Here is a 20,009-nt window from a genome sequence, read left to right as displayed (position 1 = left end):
AGTGACTATTTTGTAGTGGGCTGCAGTTACAGTTGTTTTTGTTTAATTTATCACATGATATTAAAAAAAAAACAAAAAACAAAAAAACACCAAACCTATTTTTCTTACAAACAGGAGAATTGAAAGAGATGTTTAAGATTACTTTGAAGTAGACTAGCTACAGGTGAATGTTCATGTGATAAAGCAGGTTGTCTTCCAATCAGGAGATCATGGATTGATCTCAGGCTACTCCAGTCTGCATGCTAAAGTATCCATGGGTAAGATACTAAACCTCAGTTGCGAATGTTTGAAAGCACAGACAAAAGTGTCCCTTTATTTGTATTATTCCTTCCTCTTTTCCTCATGCCTGGTAGCTCCCTTGTCGATTATAACCATGTCTTCTCATTTCTACTCCTGTCCCTCCTGGTCATTTCAATCAAAACCTTTACATCTTCAGCTCTGTTACCTCCACCTCCTCTTTTTTCCCCCAGTGTCACTGTCTACAAACCAGACATCATAGCAGGCCTCACATAATTCAGTGATCAAAAAGTCCACTGCCCTCTACACATCTTCATTACCTCCACAGGTATGTCATCTGGACCATCTTCCACTCTTCATAGGTGCCCTGCCTTCATCCTCACTAATCATCTGCACTTTCTGATTCACTAACCTCCATCCATCCACTCTTTTCTTCATTCATGAGCTCCTTTAAAGTACTACTTCCACTGCGTTCACTTGTTAGTACATTATATATAAGCACCAATCCATTTACTATACTGCAAATGGTCTCTGGGAGAAAATTAATTACATTAAAAGCAGCCTACTTTGACAGTAACTGAAACATACAGCAGTTTAACAACTTTAAAAATAGTCCAATGGCAAAGCCACTGTAAAGTAGGGCAAAACAATCACATGTGGCTCTAGAATCACAGGTTTGAGACCCCTGATGCAGCCCCTCAGGTTATCCTCCGTCTAAAAGAATGTTTTAGCTCTTCTCTTTTCAAGGTCACCCTGCCTCTAAGGCGGAGGTTCCGTATTAAAGCATAATATTGAGCTCCATCACAGCTTAAGCTATGCCGCAACAGTCGAGAGCATCGGAAACAGAAGCACAAGGTGCACGGATGTGTTTTTGTTTTTCAAAACACAACTTCACTCAGTGACTTTCATACAGCTGCTTTTATTTTATTTTAATTTTTTTTTTTTTTTAAATAGGATTTTCACTGCTGAGGGAAGTTAAAACTCAAAAAAGGCAGACTTCTCTCAGCATCATACACATACTGGCAGTTAAGGTGAAAAATAAAAACTAGAAGTTCAAGATACATCACATATGATTAAAAAATAAAATAAGACATTAACAAGTCAAGCTCTATATTCTGGCATTCATCCATCAGAAAACTAGAAAATGATACCTTACACAGGGATGTAAAATAACACTGGAGCCCTTTAGGCATTCGCTCTTCTGACATTCTTTGTTGTTACTGTGTTTTGATTCGCTGAGCACCAATAAATCAAATTAAAAACTGAGTCTCTAAAGCTTGATGCTACTTTGATCCCTGGGTATTGCTCTCACAGTCTCCCAGTTCCACCATGATTTGTCGCTGAAACCTTTTTTTTTCTTTCTTTTTTTTAAGAAGCAGATGAAGTTGAGAGACTCTGATCTTTCTTTGAACTTTGGACCATAAATGTGCCTCAAGGGGGGGTTTTAAGGTAGTGTTTGCTCTGTCTTCTATAAAGCATTGTACAGTCACATTATTTACATATTCAGTATATTACAGCGCCCTCTTTTCCTTTCTCAGTAGCTTGTGTGGTGCGATCAATGCAGTGCTCTCTCTTCCTTGTGGAGAAGGCCCCTTTCTGTCTCCCTGTGCTTCTGTGTCTAATCTACTGTCCTCGGGTTGGTATATGGCAGGCTTTAACTGTGACTGGGTGATTTTTGGGAAAACAAGGGACCTTTTTGTGATGAACATGAGTGTGAGTCTGTTCTTTAAAAGAGAAAATCCTCAGGGGCACACACTGCAAAGCGTCGGTTAGTTTGCTGGGTTGCAGTGCTGCACCTTTGGGAACTGATTCACCTGTTTAGAGGGAAGCTGTCGACAAGTGTGGGTTGGTTTGTTCTTTTGTAGGCACACGGTTGATTTTCGAAGTTGCAGGCAGATATGGAGTGCTCCTCCAATCGAGAGCAGGGGGGGAAAAAATTCAAGAAGGCAGTCCATTTATACCTGCAACGATGTGCAATATTTTCTACAGAACGCAAAGTTCATACCGCCTCGCTGTGGCGGGGGGGCGGGGGGGGTGTTAAGGGCAAATGGGATTTATTCATTGAAGATCTGAGCACCTGTTCACACCTTTTCTCTGAGTGAAGTAGCTGATGTAGGACTGTCTTTCTGGTCCCTGTGTTTTTAATTCTTACATTTTCATTTAATTGGAGATTCTATATTAGCACTCGATTAATTCAAGCTTTGTGAACGTGGACCTTAAGTGAGCTGGATGTAAGCAACACGAGCACAGACTAGTCGTTGCTTACAAACCTCCAGTTAGATCTGCGTTTAAGCACAGGATACCAGGTGTAGAAGGCTGACCCCGGACCAAACCCGTAGCATTGATTTTGGATTAGACCCTGCGTGTTCTTGTGAGCTTACGAGGCTTTAAAACACAGCCAGTTTTCAGGCAATGCTGTGCAGCTATTATTCCCTTTGTACAGGGAGTGTTACTCACTGGCAGAAGAACTAACTTGCTGGGTCATAACACTGAGACTGCTGTGAAAATCCCTGCCACTGCTTCTAGGCAGCAGTGTCATCACAGGATAAGGCCAGGGAGGGAGAGGATGGAGGGGAAGGGGTGATCTTGGGCTCAAGCCACACTGTGACATATTCCAATTAAAAACATTTTCCCATCACCCCCTTGTCTCAATGAACTGCTTATGGATCGGTTTTGGCAGATTCAAGCGCTGTTCACTGGTGGGAGTCCAGCAGGGGGCAGGAGTGCGAGCGGATGTCGTTATGTTTGTGGATGGCCCGGTCCAGGTCCAGAGGCTGTCCGTTAACACTGACCTCCATGCAGCCGCTGTAGGGTGTCGACACCAGCATGGACACCAGAGGAACATCTGCGGGTGGAAATCACAAGAAGTGTCCAAATAACATTATTCACTTTGTTCAACGTGTCAGTGAAAACATTCATCCATCTGTTGTCATGTGGGACGTTTTGTGTGTTTTTTTTTTAATTATTGCATTACAAAAAATCTTATGTTGTTCTTTCAGCTTTGAGAACTGTGCAAGATTCTAGCTGCCGGGGATGTTTTCCAGCCTGAACCCAGCAGTCATGCAGACAATAACAGAAGCTGATACTCTTCAATAGAGGTAGGAAGTACTTTAAAAACTTTATGGAAAACTTTTCTGTTCTGCGTAAGTGTGTATGTGCTCACCAGGGAGGCCTCCTATGAATGTAGTAGACTGTGACAGGAGGCCAGTGGGAACTTCAGCATCTTCACTTCGTCCAGAATGGCCGTCGACCAGCAGAAGGGTCTGGTTACCAGAGACTGTCACCTGGATTTCATGACTCATACCATCACAGAAGGGTGCAGGAGAGCTGGCAATGACGGCATTACCTACAGACACCAGAACAAACTAAAGACACACAGGAAGTCAGTTTGCATATCAAATATACAGAAAGTGGTTTTGAACACGTGCACAGTGCGGGATGCATTTACTCACATCTCGCCACTCATCGGTTACAGGGTTATAATCAGCCAGAGCGATGGAGAGAGGCACTCTGTCCTGGTGAACCAGTGCAAAAAGCACCCCAATAGCAGTGGTTGGATTCAGGGTCAAGCGGACGCTCAGGTTCTGTGATTCTGAAGAGAAGAGGAGGGCAGGGGGATGAAGATGACCACATGTGCTTACAATGAATACAAAGAGTTGTTCAAGCTATGAACACAAACACGCATGTACCATAGGTGATGTTGAAGAGAGCAAAGCCTGTGCCGGGGTAATATGCCCCCGGATCCTCACTGCTGAAACACTGCATGTTATCATTAGACCTGATGGTTTCTTGTATGGAGGTGTCTTCACCCGTTAGCCAGCGCCACTCCTTCATACAACCGTCAAGACGAGGGTTCACCTGAGGAACGAATGAAGTCACAACAGTTAGGAAATGTGTGAAAGTCTCTTTGTGGTGTATACATTAAAAAAAACAAAACACACACCTTATTGACCAGGCTGTCCTCTTTGAAAGGCACTCCCCCCACAGTGAGGTTGAGCTCATGCATCCCCTTTTTCAGTGTGAACAGGTCCCCGTTTACCGCAATCTTCATCACTGCTTCCCTGTCAATCTTAATCACTAGGCTCCGCCCCTGCTCCTCCACCGAGATCTGGTTAAAACCGGACATTTAACAAGCTTTTAATAAGCTAATGAAGACCGTGTATACAGCGTAGTATTATTTGTTTTGATCCTCAGCACAAGAGTCAGACCTTCCTCCACTGGCCATCGCTGACAATAGGTCCGCTGCTGGTGACCCTGCTGACGCCGCCATATTTCAGCTGCAGCTCCAGCTTCCCCTGGTTCATCGCCAGCACGATCCAGGAGCTGTTTAGGTGACCTCCAGCAAAGAAGATCACTCCCTCGTGATCGTAGGTGCGGAAGTCAAACTCTGCTGAAAAGCTGAAAAGAGAATTAGGAAACAGCAATGAAGATGGTCTTTGTCCAATGGTAACTAAGATGAAAATGCCTCCAAGACAAGACAGCTGTTGCTGATGAACACGTTGAAAAATCCAACAGAAATTTCTCACCCTGTGTGAACCCTGCGGCGAAAACGCAGCCGCACCACTGGAACACCGCTGAACATGCGTCCCAGGTAAAGAGAGCGGGGGTTCCTCTTCAGGGCCGGTGTTGTGCAGGGAGTTATAGGCTGGAGGAGAGAACAAACACAAAACCAGCGTGGAGATAAAGTCATGAGAATCATGCACATATACAAGATGGCACTTGAAATTGTACTTTTTAACCCATGATGGGATGGTAGAAGCAAGAAAAATAGCACGTGGTCCAACAGACATAGCTTTTAATCATCATTTAACAACAGCGGCAGCTGGTTTTTGTATTTCACCTTACAGCTCCGAAGGTCCTGCGCCAGCTTCATACCCTGGCGTCCATCGCAGAAGCAGTGGAAACTCCCCTGAGTGTTCAAACACTCCTCTTCACAGACACCCGTCTCACACTCATCCACATCTGACAAGCGACAGAAGGTTGGAGAAATTAAAGGGCGTGAGAGCTCAGAGTGACGACTGGGACATGAGAGAATTACAGAGAAGAAGAGAGTTCATAAATTTATCAAAGTCACATCAGCAGAGGGATTAGTCAAAACATGACCCCACAAGGATCAACAAAACATCAAATCCAGGAATGCAGGGGGGGAAAAGAAGAAAAAACATATCAGGGAATGCAAACAACACTTGAGTTAAGTGGCCTTTGACGCTGACTGGATGGTATCGCCATACTTTATATATAACCTTACATGGCCATGAGCAGGCTATGATAAGCAGTAATTCTCTAAGGAGGGACAATGAGGTTATGAAAAGTCTGGTTTGAAGTAGAGATTAGAACTTGGGCACACGAGTAATTCAAAGCTTCGGTTTAAATCCGCAGATTCTTTTCCATGTTGATTCAACACATATGATTTGGTGGCTAAGTTATCACACATATTGTGGAATAAAAAATTGGATTTTGTGTGATAGCTGTCACGTATAAATCCTGAAATACAGGATTGCTGCGGTTTCGCTCTACCACATTTTCTTTAGAGTGATTAACATTAATTACCAAGGAAAGGTGCATCGATGGCTCAGTCTGTATGTTTACTCCCCGAGTTATCTTTTTCTAAATGCAGACTTTTTCACAGTGACCTGTTACCTACTTATATACAATTTCTCCAAATACCTTTGCATTCCCTTCTTGACCCCGCTACGCAGCTGCACCGAGCCCCGCTGAGGGTAAAGCTTTTCCCTCAGTCAGTTCTGATTAAACCAAGTGTATTTATGTGTAGTTAAACACACTTACCGACGCAGCTTTTGGTTTCATTGTCGTAAACATAGCCGATGTCACACAAGCAGTCGTAGCCACCCTCCTTATTCTCACATCGTGCCGTTCCACACACACCTGCGATCTTGCACTCGTTCAGATCTGAAAGACACCAAAATGTCCCCAGCTTTGACACTCCAAAAGTCACGTGTAAGGGCTTAGGAACATTTCAAAGGAAAAGACATAGAACAATCCAGTGGGAGTAATTTGAAGAATGGAAACTTAACCTGGTCCTCATGTGCTTTGTACCATTTTATCCTCCAAAGAAACATAATTAAATACATGGATGTATTGTTTGCATATTTAATACACAGTATCTGTATGTTCCAGCACTGCAGTTACACTGAAATAAATATTTACAGAAGGAACCTTTCAGGATGTTAAATCACACAACAGTTTGAGGCCTTTCTCAGACTTCTCTTTTCTGGGGGGAAAGCTAAAACTATAAATAAAACTGTGTGAGTTTACACAGGGGTCCACATTAGGAAAACATGAGCTTGTAATGTTTTATTTTCTGCCTCGTTTGTTCACTAATCAAAGCCATGTGTTCTTTTATGGACTCACAATGATGGTTATGACACAAGACAGAATAACACTGCTGCTGGACTGTTTCAGAGACTTGAACTTCAGAATAATTACAAATTTAACTTTAGTTTTATTTTTTTTGGTCAGGGATTATACACAAAAACACTGATCTCAAAAAGAAAAGAAGCCCTGAACTAGATTTAGCTACTGGCTAGTTTTCATCTGCAGTCCATGGGTATGGAGGCTAAGCTGCAACTTCTGAGGACAGAAACTGTGCTTTTTTTCCCCAGTGACCACTCAGTTCCCACAGAGCATCGTGTCAAAATGCTTTCAGCCACTAAATTCCATATAAGTGGGGAGAGTTTTTTTTAAATTTTTTTTAAATAACTCGTCCATCTGGACACTGGAGTTTGGGGCATGGCAGCTTAGATTGACAGGTATGCGTTTCTGGAGCATTTCTGGAGCATTTTAATGGATTATCTGACAAACACATTGCTCTAGTATTTAACAATAATTAGCATTGTGTGTGTCTATGCATTGTCCCTGTGTAGTTTATGGATGTAACATGCAACTATACCAATTATCAGTTTATTTACAAAAGTACTTTTTAAAAACACAAGTGTTGTAGAAAGCACCAAAACACCACACAACAAATCAGCAACAACAACAGTAACAAACAGAAGGTTAGAACACACCACTCTCATTCTGAATTAAAAGCTAAAGAATAACATTTTAATATATGTTTTAAATGGAGTTAGGAGCTGAGATATATCTGGTGATGCCAATCCATTAAAGGTTTAAAAAAAATAAAATAAAATCTTAAAATGAACAAACAGGGAGCCAATGAAGGAAGGCCAGGACGGGGGAGATGTGCTCCAGTTTAAAGACGAACTGCAGCATTTTGGACTAACTGTAGGCAAGCAAGGGAAGCTTTGCTAAGGCCAATATAGTGCGCATTACAGTAGTCCAGATTTGTTGTGATAAAATAAGACATCCAAAAATTTGGGGGGGTGGGGGGGTGGGGGGGGGGAGTGGATTTGAATCTTTGAAAAAGTCTGAAATGAAAAATTGATAAAATGATAAAAACTAGCTTTAATAATGGAATTTATATGCTTATCTAGTATAAAATCACAGTCCAGTCTGACATCAAGGTTAGTCACTCGGACCCAGGTCCAAGAGAGGAGTAGTACACACACCACCAGGTCTGAACACAATGATCTGAGTTCCTTGTGATCTGATATCTTTCAGACACTTCTGTAGTGGTTTAGGAGTTGAATTGACATTTCTTTTTATAGGCATGTAGATTTAGGTGTTGTCTGCATAGGAAAGATATGCATGCATGTCCATGTTTTTTAAAAATCAGGCCCAGGGAAAGAAGTTAAAGAAAAGAAAAGGCCTGGACTGAGAATCGATCCTTGTGGGACACCAGACCTATTAACTTCTTGTTTTAAAAAACTAATGTGGAGGCAGCCAAATTGTTAATACTGAGGCTCAAAATGAGTCCAGAGACCAATGGATGACGTCATCGTGGGTACATCCATCTACAGTCTATGAGACTGATATTATATTAAATACAAAATATAAATAAGCAGAAGTAGATAAAATACAACATAATCAATTATACAAGTCTATAAAGAATTTATATTTTCAGAGTGGGAAGTGGATTCAGAATTGGTAAATGGCGATGATGTGTCTATTTGCAGCAGTGCTGACTTGATTCCAGCTATTAGAAGACGTGCATTCGTGGTCTGCGGCTTACCATTACACAGCTGACGTCCTGACAGTGTGTAGCCTTGGCGACAGGAGCAGTGGTAACTGCCCACAGTATTGTTGCACTCGTGGTCACATCCTCCATTTCTCCTGCTGCACTCATCGACATCTGCAAGCAGGAGAGAGGTGAGAAATGCAGGTTGCTTTCAGCTGGATGCTGTTTAGTGACTGTGAATTTCTTGTTTGTTGTACATTCCAAATAAGGGACACAGTATGTAACTGTGGCTGAGTGTTTAGGAGGACTGTGGTTGTCAAGTGGAAAAGGCTCAGACCGACTCAAACTGAATCTGTTTTGGTTTCCTCTCGCAGTAAGGTGGTAGGATGAGTCACAGTGGAAATGTGTGGAATGATGGCTGCGCCATAAATCAGAGAAACATGTTCCCCTCTCCCTCACAGTGAGAGTTTAGAACTTATGTGGATTTAACTTCTAACAAGCATGCAAACCTCAGTTTGGAGTCTGGGATAGCACTTCCCGTACATGCACTTCATAATGATCTTACACACCATTCACACATCATTAATAACTGCAGCAGGAGCTGGATATTAGACAGCATGCCATCAATAACAGCTTTTCAAGGTCAAATTAATTCCAGCATCGTTGAGAGACAAAACATTATTAGTTTACACATGAGAAAAGCAGGATGTTTCTATCAGTGGACAGGACAGGGGTTCGCTGTCAGAGCCAAGGTCACAGTAATGACATTTGCACTGATGTACCAGAATGACAGAGCAAAAATTCAACCTCTGCTGAGCTCCAGGACACAGCTTTCCATAATGATGACAGTACCTTTCTCACACGTGGCTCCCGTCCAGCCCGTAAAACAATGACAGAGGAAGTCGCCCTTTTTGTCCTCGCAGCGGACGGTACCGCTGGGATTGCAGGGATTGGGAGAACACTGATTGGGAATATCTTAAAGTGTGAGAAAACAGAGACAGAGAAAAAGACATGTTATTACTGCTTTAAGCATCAAGTCTGTACAAAGGTTGCTTATAGTCAGTGTAACTGTATACCATAACAGACAGAGGACACTCCTGATATGCAGAATCTCTCTTAGGTTCTGCACATTGGGAGATCTGTATAAATAGCCTAACTTGTGACAGGCTCTCTTTCCGGACATGCCCTAATTCCCACCACCTGTCCTCTACTTCTCAAGAAACAATACTGAATTGATATTTAGCTTTATTTTTAATTCTTGTTTTTGCTACTTTTCTATTCCATATTTACACTTAATTCCCCCCCTCTTTCCCCCCCCACTGCACGCTTGTGTAATAGTGCTCAGTTTTCTCTCCAAATCTGTTTCCTTCCCAAGCAGAGGAGTTTGAGTACTCGACAAGTCTGGACATGTTAGCTGGAGTTCAGAGAAAGAGAAAATGACAAAGACTGGAGAAAATGAAAGGGGGGGGGGGAAGAGAGAGGATTTGCATTTGCGTTTTTGCATATAAAACCCAAAGCCACAACTTCTTCTTTTTTTGTAACATTGCATGACAGCTAGAGATGGACCGATCCGATATTATGTATCGGTCAGATACTGACGTAAATTACTGGATCGGATATCGGAGAGAAATAAAAATTTAATCCAATCCATTAAATATCAAAAAAGCACCTCACAAAACTTGCGACATGGCGTAACTCGGCTCATAACCGTTGCACGTCGCAGCAGTATGCGTCACGTGATAGAGCGGCTGTGTGTATTTGTAGCCTCGCTACAAATCCGGCATTTCATCTCCGAGGAAGTGATCCCAGAGAGAAGTAAAGCAAATGTGTAAGTAGCCCAAAATAAATGTAAGTAGCCCGAATAAAAAAGAGAGCAATTTTTGATTGATGTTTTGTTTCCTGTTTTGTTTCCTTTACAATATTATACTTTAATGTATAATATTGTAAAGGAAACAAAACATTAATCAAAAAATTGTTGAAAAACAAATTACAACATTGTATAAAAATTACAATCATCAACTCAAATACTTGGTTCTAATTGAACAGAAATTTCTATGAACTTGTAAGAACTGTGTAGGACATGAATCAGTCTGTGTCAGATCCTGAATTTGAAATTTCCGCTGAAGTCTAAACAGATTTTTCAGGTTTATTTTTAGTATGTTATTTGCAATTGGTGTTTGTTCTGGGAAAGATATTGCAGACTGAGCAATAATGCGTTTCTTGCATTTCTCATGGGTTCTAATGGGGGCCTTTCTTAAAATGACTGGTCCCAGTAACAAAGGCGCTTGTCGACTCAGAAATCGAGAGAAAACCAACAACACACCCGGCAGAACATTATGTTATTTACACGGGTGCACATAAGTGGTCCGCATGTGCGCATTCGCTGTCAAAATAAAAGACGCGCACCAGATAAGAAGTTGCAACGCTGTTTGCGTCCATATAAAAAGCACTGTTTTTGTCCGCTAGAGTGGGATTTTCACGGCACATTCCGCACCACGTCTCTGTGCGTTCATCATTTGTTTGAAGCCAGCTCACCTCCTGCAACCACTTTTCCGAGAATACGCGCTTCTTTTGTGGTTCTGACTCCTTCTGACATTTCTTTGGAGGTAGAGGAACACCAAAGTAATTGCTTAAAGGAGCTTCTTCGACATCTTTAAGAGTTTTAAACAAATGTCTGTCCTCCTCCAGAAAATCTTATGTACGCAAACACGCGTTGCAACTTCATATCTTGTGCGCGTTTTTTTTTGGTTTTTTTCTTTGACAGCGAATGCGCACCTGCGGACCACTTATGTGCAGCCCCGGTTATATAGCTCGTCATATTGCAGCCACAGAAATTCTTTTGTCCATGAAACCATAAAGCTGCACTTTCTTTTTGCCTTATAGTCTGATTTGTCATAACTTTTCCGTTTTGTGGTAAGCTTTTCTTTGGCTGTCACTTCTTCACCCTGACCTGTCTTATTTGGCTCAGCAGAACTAAGATATATATCCTGCTGCTTTTACACACACACACACATAACGCTCAGTGATTCTCTGCGCGATCAACCTCTCATATGTTTAAGCTTGCTGCGGGAGATTTCACTTGTCATGTTTGCATAGTAAGCTAACGATTGATAAGACGATGTCAGAGGAATTGGTGCGCAAATTATCATCACTCACCAATCAGTGCTGTCGCTCTCTATACACAGTTCGCACGATTGCAAAGTGAAAGCAAAAAAACAAGCGCAAATTCAAACGAGATTTCAATATGTCACATATTGACAGTGGCTCACCGATGCCAATGACATAATTACCCAGCTACATTTCCGAAAGAATGCAAAAGCATTGACATATATTTTTCCTTCCTACAATAGCCCGACGGGCAGGGAAGAGATAGATTTTGGTAGCCCGACTGAAAAAAATCGCTAGCCCCGGGACGTCGGGCTAGCGATTTTGCAAGCCCTGTATCTGATTGAGGAATCACTCATCTTTGGAAAAGAGAGTTTATTACAGAGAAATGGCTCTTTCCAAAATAAAAGCTATACTATACGCTTCTTCTGGGCTATATTCTCAGCAGCATATTGTAGCGGGTCAGGGCTGTTCGGGGTTCTGTTTGTACAATTATGTTTTGTTTATGTTGCCATAGTGACGGGTGACGCCTTCTCGCTGCGACGGTGTATCCTTCCAGGGTCAGAGGGCGCTCTGTGTGTTGTTGTTGCTGTGCGGTTGCCGCGCTGAGCAGTTAGCTAGCGGCAGTGTTCTTCTGCAGATATCAATAAACGGCTGTGCTCCCTGGCTAGCTCACGGGAAGCAAGACCAAACAATACCTCCGTCTCCTCCTTGTCTGAGCTCGCCACAATATTAAACATATCAGGTCCCCATAAGGAGAATCGTGTGCTAAGGGCTGTCTAAATGACTCGGGTAAAGTTTGTAGCATGCATGCTTGTTGTTTTTGTCTTCTTCCACTTGTCTTTGCACTAGGATGATGTCGGCGTAAATGTGCAGTCATATTCGTTGTGTTCCCACTAGTGCTGTCAGCGTTAATCTCGTTGAAATGACGTTAACGCCACAACACGGCAAATCTCCATTAACGAGCTACCCCTGCGTGGGGCTAGACGGCCAACACGTTAACGAGCTAACTGCGCTAACACACTAGTTCCCACCCATGTAATTGAGCATTGCGTGGCACATCCAACATACTGTTTTACTTTAGTCCATGACGCGCTTACCTTCAGGGTCATACGTCACATGAAAACCAAAATAATTCCAAACGCCAGATCTGAATGAGGGTGGAGGAGGTTCAATTTGCCATGTTGCAAGGAGAGCTTAACTTCTGTCTCGCTAGCTTGCCCTGTGCTCTTCCTTCTGACGATGCTGTCTGTGTTGAACACTCAGTGGATCTGCGCTCGACAGTGCAGCCTAGGCGGAGTAGTCGAACGCAGATTCACTGAGCGCTCAACACAGACAGCATCGTCAGAAGGAAAGTTGATAAAATAAATTACAAATTTTGTATTGTTCGATACATATGCGTACCGAACCGAAAGCACTGTATCGAACGGTTCAATATCGATACGAGTATCGTTGCACCCCTAGTAAGTACATCTCTGAATGTTTGTAAAGCATTCCCTCGTTAAGCTTAACAACCGATATATGGAGCGACTGCCTCTCTCCCCCTCCCTCTCCTGCTGCTACTTCAATTGAGAAACTGATCAATGATCAGCTGATCGGGCTTTTCTATCGCAAGTCCGTCTCGTTTGTTTTTGGCCCACTTTGCACCAGAAAGAGAAAACCAGCGGCTGAACAACAGCAGCACGTTTAAGCTTGATAAGCTGTTGTTAGAATTTATTTAATATTACTTTCTACTCGAGGATCTTTTTCTATGTAGCTGACGGCTGGTAACTGTGCAGGGGCGGATCTAGCAAAGTTTAGCCAGGGGGGCCGATAGGGCATTAACAGGGAAAAGGGGGCACAAAGAATGCCGCATGCCACAGCCGCTCTATCACGTGATGCATACTGCTCCGACCTGCTAATGTTCTGAGGCGAGTTACGGCGTGTTGCAAGTTTTGTGAGGTGCTTTCGTGATATTTAATGGATCGGATTACATTTTTTATTTTTCTCCGATATCCGATCCAGTAATTTAGGTCAGTATCGGACCGATACCGATACGTAATATCAGATCGGTCCATCTCTACTTTCTACACCAGGATCCTTTTCTACATAGCTGACGGCTGGTAACTGTGCAGGGGCGGATCTAGCAAAGTTTAGCCAGGGGGGCCGATAGGGCATTAACAGGGAAAAGGGGGCACAAAGACATACTTTTCTTTCTTATTCTCATTTAAAATGTCTAGCTTTTAATAAATAATTATCCGAATCTTACACCCAAAGTTTTAATCTGATGTAAAATGTATATAAGTCCATTACTGTATATAGTAACTATTAAGTCTAATATACCCTAGTAAGCTATAGTACTTTTTCCTTTGGGAAGGTATGATCTGTGCAGTCTGTAGTTCTGTTGAAGAAAGATGTTGAATCTATTTAATTATTCTTGAAAAATAATTTATTTCTGGGCATTTTTTTCCACACTGCATCAAATTAAAGTTGATTACGTCGATTAAGCATCATGAGGTGGTGGGTGGTTCCCTATTTATTTATTTTTTGCTGGGAGTTTTAGAACCCTATTAGTTAGGTTGCTTACTCTTTAAAATACCAGAATAGGGAGGATGGTGCAGGTTTAAGTTTATTTTTGGGTGCAGTGTATTTTTTGCATACAGGTATAACAGAATAGCATTAGTGTTTTTGTTTTGTTTTGTTTTTTAACTTGAGTATTAACTTATACAAAAAGCAGCAAGATATTAAAAGAACAGTTTTATTGATTAAAAAACACACTATATCGGATTCATATCGGAATCGGCCGATATCCAAATTTATGATATTGGTATCGGTCATAAAAAAGTGGTATCGTGCCATCTCTAATGACAGCTGCTCAAAACTACACACTAACGGCTTGTGGTACTTTGCATCTGTGAACCTTTATTTTGTTTATGCAATCTCTATTGACAGCTTCATATATGACAGTTGCGATGCTGTGAAAGTGTCAACAGAAACATAATACAAAACCAAATCTTTTCAGGAATACCAGGTTGTCACTCCTCAACAAAAACAAGACTACGTGAAGCATGGGATCCGTTCGCTGCAATGGGCAAGACCTTATGAAAATAACATGTCCATATTACAATATACACCAGTATTCTCCAAATCCTCTACCATTCAGCATTTTTGGTGCCTACAAAGAGATGAATCTGTCCATGCTGTGTATATTAATAACAGATACCAGCTTGTGACTTATGTTCTGAAAGCAAGCCAGACAGCTGCTCTAAAAATAACATGGAATAATAGTCAAATATAAAAAATGCTGACTGTCACACCTGTGCTAAATGTAGTCGAAATTACAAGTTAGAGATGTGTAGAGCCAAAGCTAGCCGTCTCATTCGGAAAGAGCAAAATCTAAATAGAGACAATGATTTTGTGAGCTGAATTTAGACTTTAAAAACATTAAAGCACTGCATGATGCCAGCAATGAGGAAAAGCTCAGCAATTCATCAATGCAGAGTAAGACAAAAAACAAATGTTAAGAGACAGCACTAAAAACATTTAAACAGCACTTTTAAGTTATTATTATTAGGACCATTTTATTATCTTAAGTTTGAATTAAGTTAATAATGCCTAAGGTTGGATGCTATAGTTGGGTATATTTGCCTTAACAGACTTAATCTTCTCAACTACCAGCTATTGGTGTAATGTAACTTTGTGCATTTATTAAAAACATCTGTATTTAAACTGAGCGTTATGTGCACAAATACTTGGCTGATGTCAGTGCTTTACAGATGATGATCCCTCAGTTACAAATAACACAGCAGGAATGTTTTACTACAATACATTTTATCAGATATTTCTTTTTTTTCTTTTTTTTAACATTGAAGTAATATTCCTTCATCAAAACTGAAAATATTTGCATATCAGCATCAGTGCATGCAATTGTACTCTCTGACAAAGGAGGGCAGATATTAAAAAAAAGAATCCCACCCATGCTCCTGGTTAGTGATGCTTTGTAGACCATTAAACAAGAAGTGTAACTGCAGGAGCCAAGCTTGTTTCCTCTGCTTCAAAATTTAATGGTCCCCCAACACAGAGTCACAATTTAGTTCCATTTGTTAAAACACACACTGTGGAATCACAGCCTACAAAGCTTCCAGAGAAGTAACAATGTGCCATACTGTGGATGTCAAAGAACAGTAACACGTGTCTTTCAGTGATCTATTTTTATCCATTTTTGTAAAGTGCCATTCACAGAAAACTGCAGACTAAGGAAACAGAAGCAGGGAGCAGTGGGAGAATTAACTCAGTAGATGTTTCCATAATGCGCTGTGCATGTCGGAAATATTCCATAAATAAATTGGTGGAAAGCCAGAATCTGCTTTGAGACCATCAGTGGTGACAGGCAACTGATGGGCGAGATAGAAAAATGGTGGAAAGGAGATGGTGCTGACAACTGGTGGAAAAAAAGTACTGCCGTATCTTTAAATGTCACAATGCTGCAGCTGAGTCATGGAAACGCCTCCCCCGCAAGACAATCAACAGCCAATAGCAGTAAAGCCGGTCTCCTGTATCCTGATGCAGCAGAAATCCTTAGCCATCCTCTCATCAGACCATCCTCTCTACGTCATTCCCCAGCCGAGCCCACACACGAAGAGGCTGGCGCAGTCGCTCAGGAAGTGAGTGCGCGAATATGTGACGACTAAAGGGGTGTGTCACTCATTCAGCAACGTGTAGCGTCACTGTAGCAAAGTGCTGCAATGTTACTCATAGACACTCACGCACACACAGTTCACTTTAAAAGGAGCTAGGTGTGCCACGCTGAGAAAATGGACCTGGAGGTGCCGAAGAGATTCAGCACATCTCTGCTTCCGATTGCTTCTGTACTTGCAGAGGGCACACACTGGAGTGTGATGCAGAGCAGTGATACTGCAGTGCAGCACAACTCTGCAACATAACTAGCTCCCTGTCTCTTCATGTAGCAACTTTCTCAGTGAAATAAAAACCGAGAATAAATGAGAGAGCAGGATGTAGACATGCATTAATCTAACCTATTCACAGACTAACAATAAAGCTGAAAGGCAGACAGGAGGAGGTAAAAAAAACAAAACAAAAAAAACTTACTGTGGACACATGTGACCAGATCCTGTTTTTTCTTTTCAGAATCTCCAAACGTGTCCAGGCAGGCTAGACAGAGACAAAAATGGAATTCAGTTGAAGGGATGACAAACGTATAATCAGCCAAGAGAGAGATTAATGGTTTTAGGTAGAATAACTTACCTAAATACTTGGGATAAAAGTAGTTCTGCATCAGAGAAAAACAAAACACAGAGGGTAAAGTTATGTGTTTGCAAACAAAATCTAAACAAGGCAATACAGTCTCAATGAACTCTTAAAATTAGTAACAGGTTTCTGCTTATACTTGACTTAATTGTGCATTTGTTTTGGGGGGTTTTTATAGCTCACTTCTGCAGGAAAAACAGTTCATAAACAATCATGAAATTTGGCAGTGCGATGCAGAGATTAGGCTATGATTACTCTGTAATCTGCTCTAACAGGGTGCAGCTCTATGACAGGAGCTTCTTCAGCATTCTCTGCATTCCTGGTAGTAGTACCATCCCTCCTGCCTTCTGGCTGCAGCAGTTCTCCACATATAGGCCAAAATCTGAGACTCTGGAGGCACAGAGTCACACTCATGCTGCAGTAGATGCCAGATGCAGCAGGCTTGCGTGAGACCGGTGTCTTATTAAGTGAAACTAATCAGGCAAAATTCTGTGTGGGGTAAAGTCTGATTATACACTGACCTAAAATATAAGCTGACCTTCAAAGGTTAACCAAAACGACTAAATTTGAACCTCACACTGAGCAAGTTAGTTTTGACACCTTCTTCTCATTTGTATGTCCCGTATGTCATCAAATAAATGAGAGACCAGAAACTTGGTATGACTGTCCATTGCCAAGGATGATCATAAGCATTGGGAACACCCCAGCCTCTCTCTTTCCCTCTCTGCAGAGCTACAAAGCTGCAGCAGAATAAAATGCAGAGTCAGAGACAGGCCCTTTCAGGATGAATAATGCAGATACGAGTGAGACTGCAGCTTTGTGTCACGACAAGGTTCAAAACTTAAAGGAGTAATTTGGTGTTCTGCCGGTGGCATGCGTGGATCTGATTCAGACATCACCCGACTTCACCCTTTTTACCAGAATCCACCTCAGCTTCAGTTTAATCCTCCCTCTCTCAGCGCCAGACTAATCTTACAAGTAATCTTAAGTCATCGATTGCCTCATTCGCTCCCTCTCTACTACAATTCACAATATCAAATCTTAAGGAGTGAATGTGACATTTAAAGGGCAGCACATCACCAACACAAGTCCACCACTTAAAACCGTTGAATATGAATGTCAGATGTAGAAATTAAGAAAAATTACAGAGTTCACAATCAAAAGCATCCAGCCACGTTAGGGTAGACTTGTTGCAGAAGATTCTGGGCATGCATCTGCACTATTATTTGCTGTAGCACATATCATCTTCCCGAGGAAGCCCAAGAAGCCCAAGTTCTGTGTGTTTTTCTAAACACTTTGGATTATTTATAGCCTGTTTGCACATACAGCACACTGTAGTACATATAAAATAGGCTTATGAATTCACATGGATGGAAAGGCTGACGTGTACACTCATGAATGCAGAATGGAAACTAATCTCCAGTACAGGTTTCTGAGCATGGCCCGTGTGATGGATTTTGTACGATGTTAAATGTCAAGTAGGAAACATGTCTTCAGATTACCAGGGCAACGTACACAGTAATGTTGAATGAAATGCATATGTGTGCATGTGCAACATCAGAAGATGCAACACGATGAGAAAAAGAAACAGAAAGACATCCAGCTACATCCCATATTTGTTATCAACTTAAGGACACATGTCAATATGAAGAGGAGATTGGGGATATAAAAGGGGATTTCACAAATGACGGTAGAGTCATGCTGACTCAGTGTCTGTCACAGAAACAAAACAAAAGACGCGGAAAGCGGCCAAGTCCCAGACATGGGAATATTATGTGTCCTGACAGCTATCAGCATGCTGGACTTATTGAAGCATGAATACTAGCGGCAAGCAGCCCAGACAATGAATCATTAGTGTGTGTGTAGTCATTATGAACATGATGTAAACACCCAGCCTCCCTGAAGTTACAGTACATAACACAACCTCAGCAGGTAATGGTGCTCTGATGGAGTTGGTGGTACTGCAGTACCTCCTCACAGGATGAGAAGGAAGCCCGCCTTTGCTCGCATGCAGCCTTTGCTGAGCTGCAGCTGAGACTAACTTGTGAACACACCACTCACCGTCTCCGGGTCGTTTTCAAACACTTCTCTGGCCTCCTCCTTGCTGCACTTTTCCTCCACGCACTCCCTCTCCAAGTGTCCTTGCTTCGTCTCCTCGAAGACTTGATTCGCCCTCCTGTGTCTGCTCAGAAACTGGTTCGCCTCTTGAGGGGACAGTGAGACTAAAGAAAGAAGGACAAAAGAGAGCAAAACGAGCAAAGTTTAGTCACCTTTAAAAAAAAAAAGAGCAAGTGAATGTCAAACAACTCTGCGGTTAAGCAATACACTGGCGCAGGAAAACAATGTGAGGGATGTTGCGAAATATCTAACGTTAACCGTCAGTACTGGCAATAACCAAGACGTGTATCATCACCAGCTGCAACTCAAATGTCAAAGAGGGTTTAGCGGGCTAGCTAGCCGCCTAGCATGTAACTGTTTACTTACTGCTGTCGGACCAGCGGACGAGCAGCAGGATTAGCAGCGCTGCCGACGGAAAGGACTTTGTCGGGGTCAGCCGCATTGTTTGACTGCTGTGTTTGCGCCAAGCTCGAGAAACTTTCTCCTGCCCCGTCCCACCCCCTCCTCAGCCTCTCTCGGTGTAAGCGCAGGCGTCGGTGCGAAACGCCGCAGGTATTCAGGTGACTTGCTCCGACCGTTGGCCGTTAACGTCTACGGTAGGACACGAACGTCGCGCGCGCTTGTGTGTGAGTCTGTGTCCCCCTCCTCCTCCAGGACGCTCACTACTACTACACGGGGAAACTGCACGACCGACCTCTTCTACCCCCCTCGCGTGCGGTTCAGCTGGTCCCCATCGCGGTGTGTGGGGACTTTTACTTAGCCGTTTGCGGACCGGACAGTCTGCGGAGGAACACTGCTCGTCTCTGCTTCAGGAGGAGGAGTAGCTCTCTGAGAAGTGCAGGCAGGAGTTTGAAGTGATGCAGACACCTCTTCATCCCTCCCTCCCTTCTCTGTGTGTTCGCGTGTGTGCATGTGCGCGCGCATCACACTGGGGAAAAAAATCTGTTTAACTGGCACGCAATCCGTGATTTGGGTGTTGCACTTGTGGTTAGTAAGTAAATACTTGTATTAAAGTAAACAATACTCGAGTACTTTGCAATGCCCTCAAAAGTATTTTAAACGTTAGTCCAGGGGCATAACCAAAGGGGGGCATGAGGTGGCACAGACTACGCTAATTGTTATCCCCCCCCGCCCCCCCTTTGATTTTTTTTTTTAAATTCAGTTTAATCTCCAAAGTGAATTTTTTTATTTCAGCTTAATTATTATTGTTTGGAAATGTTTAGTTTTATTTTATAATTTTAATTAGTTCTTCTGTTACTTTAAA

At 42.3% G+C, this 20,009-nt stretch overlaps 1 protein-coding gene across 1 annotated transcript; it reads right to left on the bottom strand.

The window, feature by feature from the left end:
- Positions 1 to 1,155: 1,155 nt before the first annotated feature.
- Positions 1,156 to 19,575, bottom strand: gas6 (growth arrest-specific 6). The gene is made up of 15 exons (XM_085347326.1): positions 19,112 to 19,575; positions 18,689 to 18,849; positions 16,625 to 16,649; positions 16,469 to 16,531; positions 9,128 to 9,250; positions 8,330 to 8,449; positions 6,025 to 6,147; positions 5,078 to 5,199; positions 4,764 to 4,882; positions 4,446 to 4,635; positions 4,181 to 4,345; positions 3,927 to 4,095; positions 3,690 to 3,829; positions 3,401 to 3,602; positions 1,156 to 3,082 (listed from the first exon to the last, which is right to left on the bottom strand). The coding sequence occupies exons 1-15, from the start codon at positions 19,185 to 19,187 to the stop codon at positions 2,931 to 2,933; spliced, it is 1,950 nt and encodes a 649-aa protein (XP_085203452.1). The 5' UTR covers positions 19,188 to 19,575; the 3' UTR covers positions 1,156 to 2,930.
- Positions 19,576 to 20,009: the final 434 nt, after the last annotated feature.

Source organism: Diplotaxodon limnothrissa, linkage group LG1 (assembly GCF_057381915.1).
Source record: "Diplotaxodon limnothrissa isolate DT_005_m linkage group LG1, D_limnothrissa_male_GT1.1, whole genome shotgun sequence".
In the NCBI taxonomy this organism is placed as follows: Eukaryota; Metazoa; Chordata; class Actinopteri; order Cichliformes; family Cichlidae; genus Diplotaxodon; species Diplotaxodon limnothrissa.
Note: the sequence above shows the minus strand (reverse complement) of the source record. Positions and strands in the feature narration are given on the sequence as shown.

Excerpts from the sequence above, each read along its gene's own strand:
- gas6 (XM_085347326.1), bottom strand. The coding sequence starts at position 19,187 with ATGCGGCTGACCCCGACAAAGTCCTTTCCGTCGGCAGCGCTGCTAATC. Across the intron at positions 9,251-16,468 it reads TCTGGTCACATGTGTCCACA|ATATTCCCAATCAGTGTTCT; the intron begins GTAAGTTTTTTT and ends TCACACTTTAAG. Across the intron at positions 3,083-3,400 it reads ATTCATAGGAGGCCTCCCTG|ATGTTCCTCTGGTGTCCATG; the intron begins GTGAGCACATAC and ends TTCCACCCGCAG.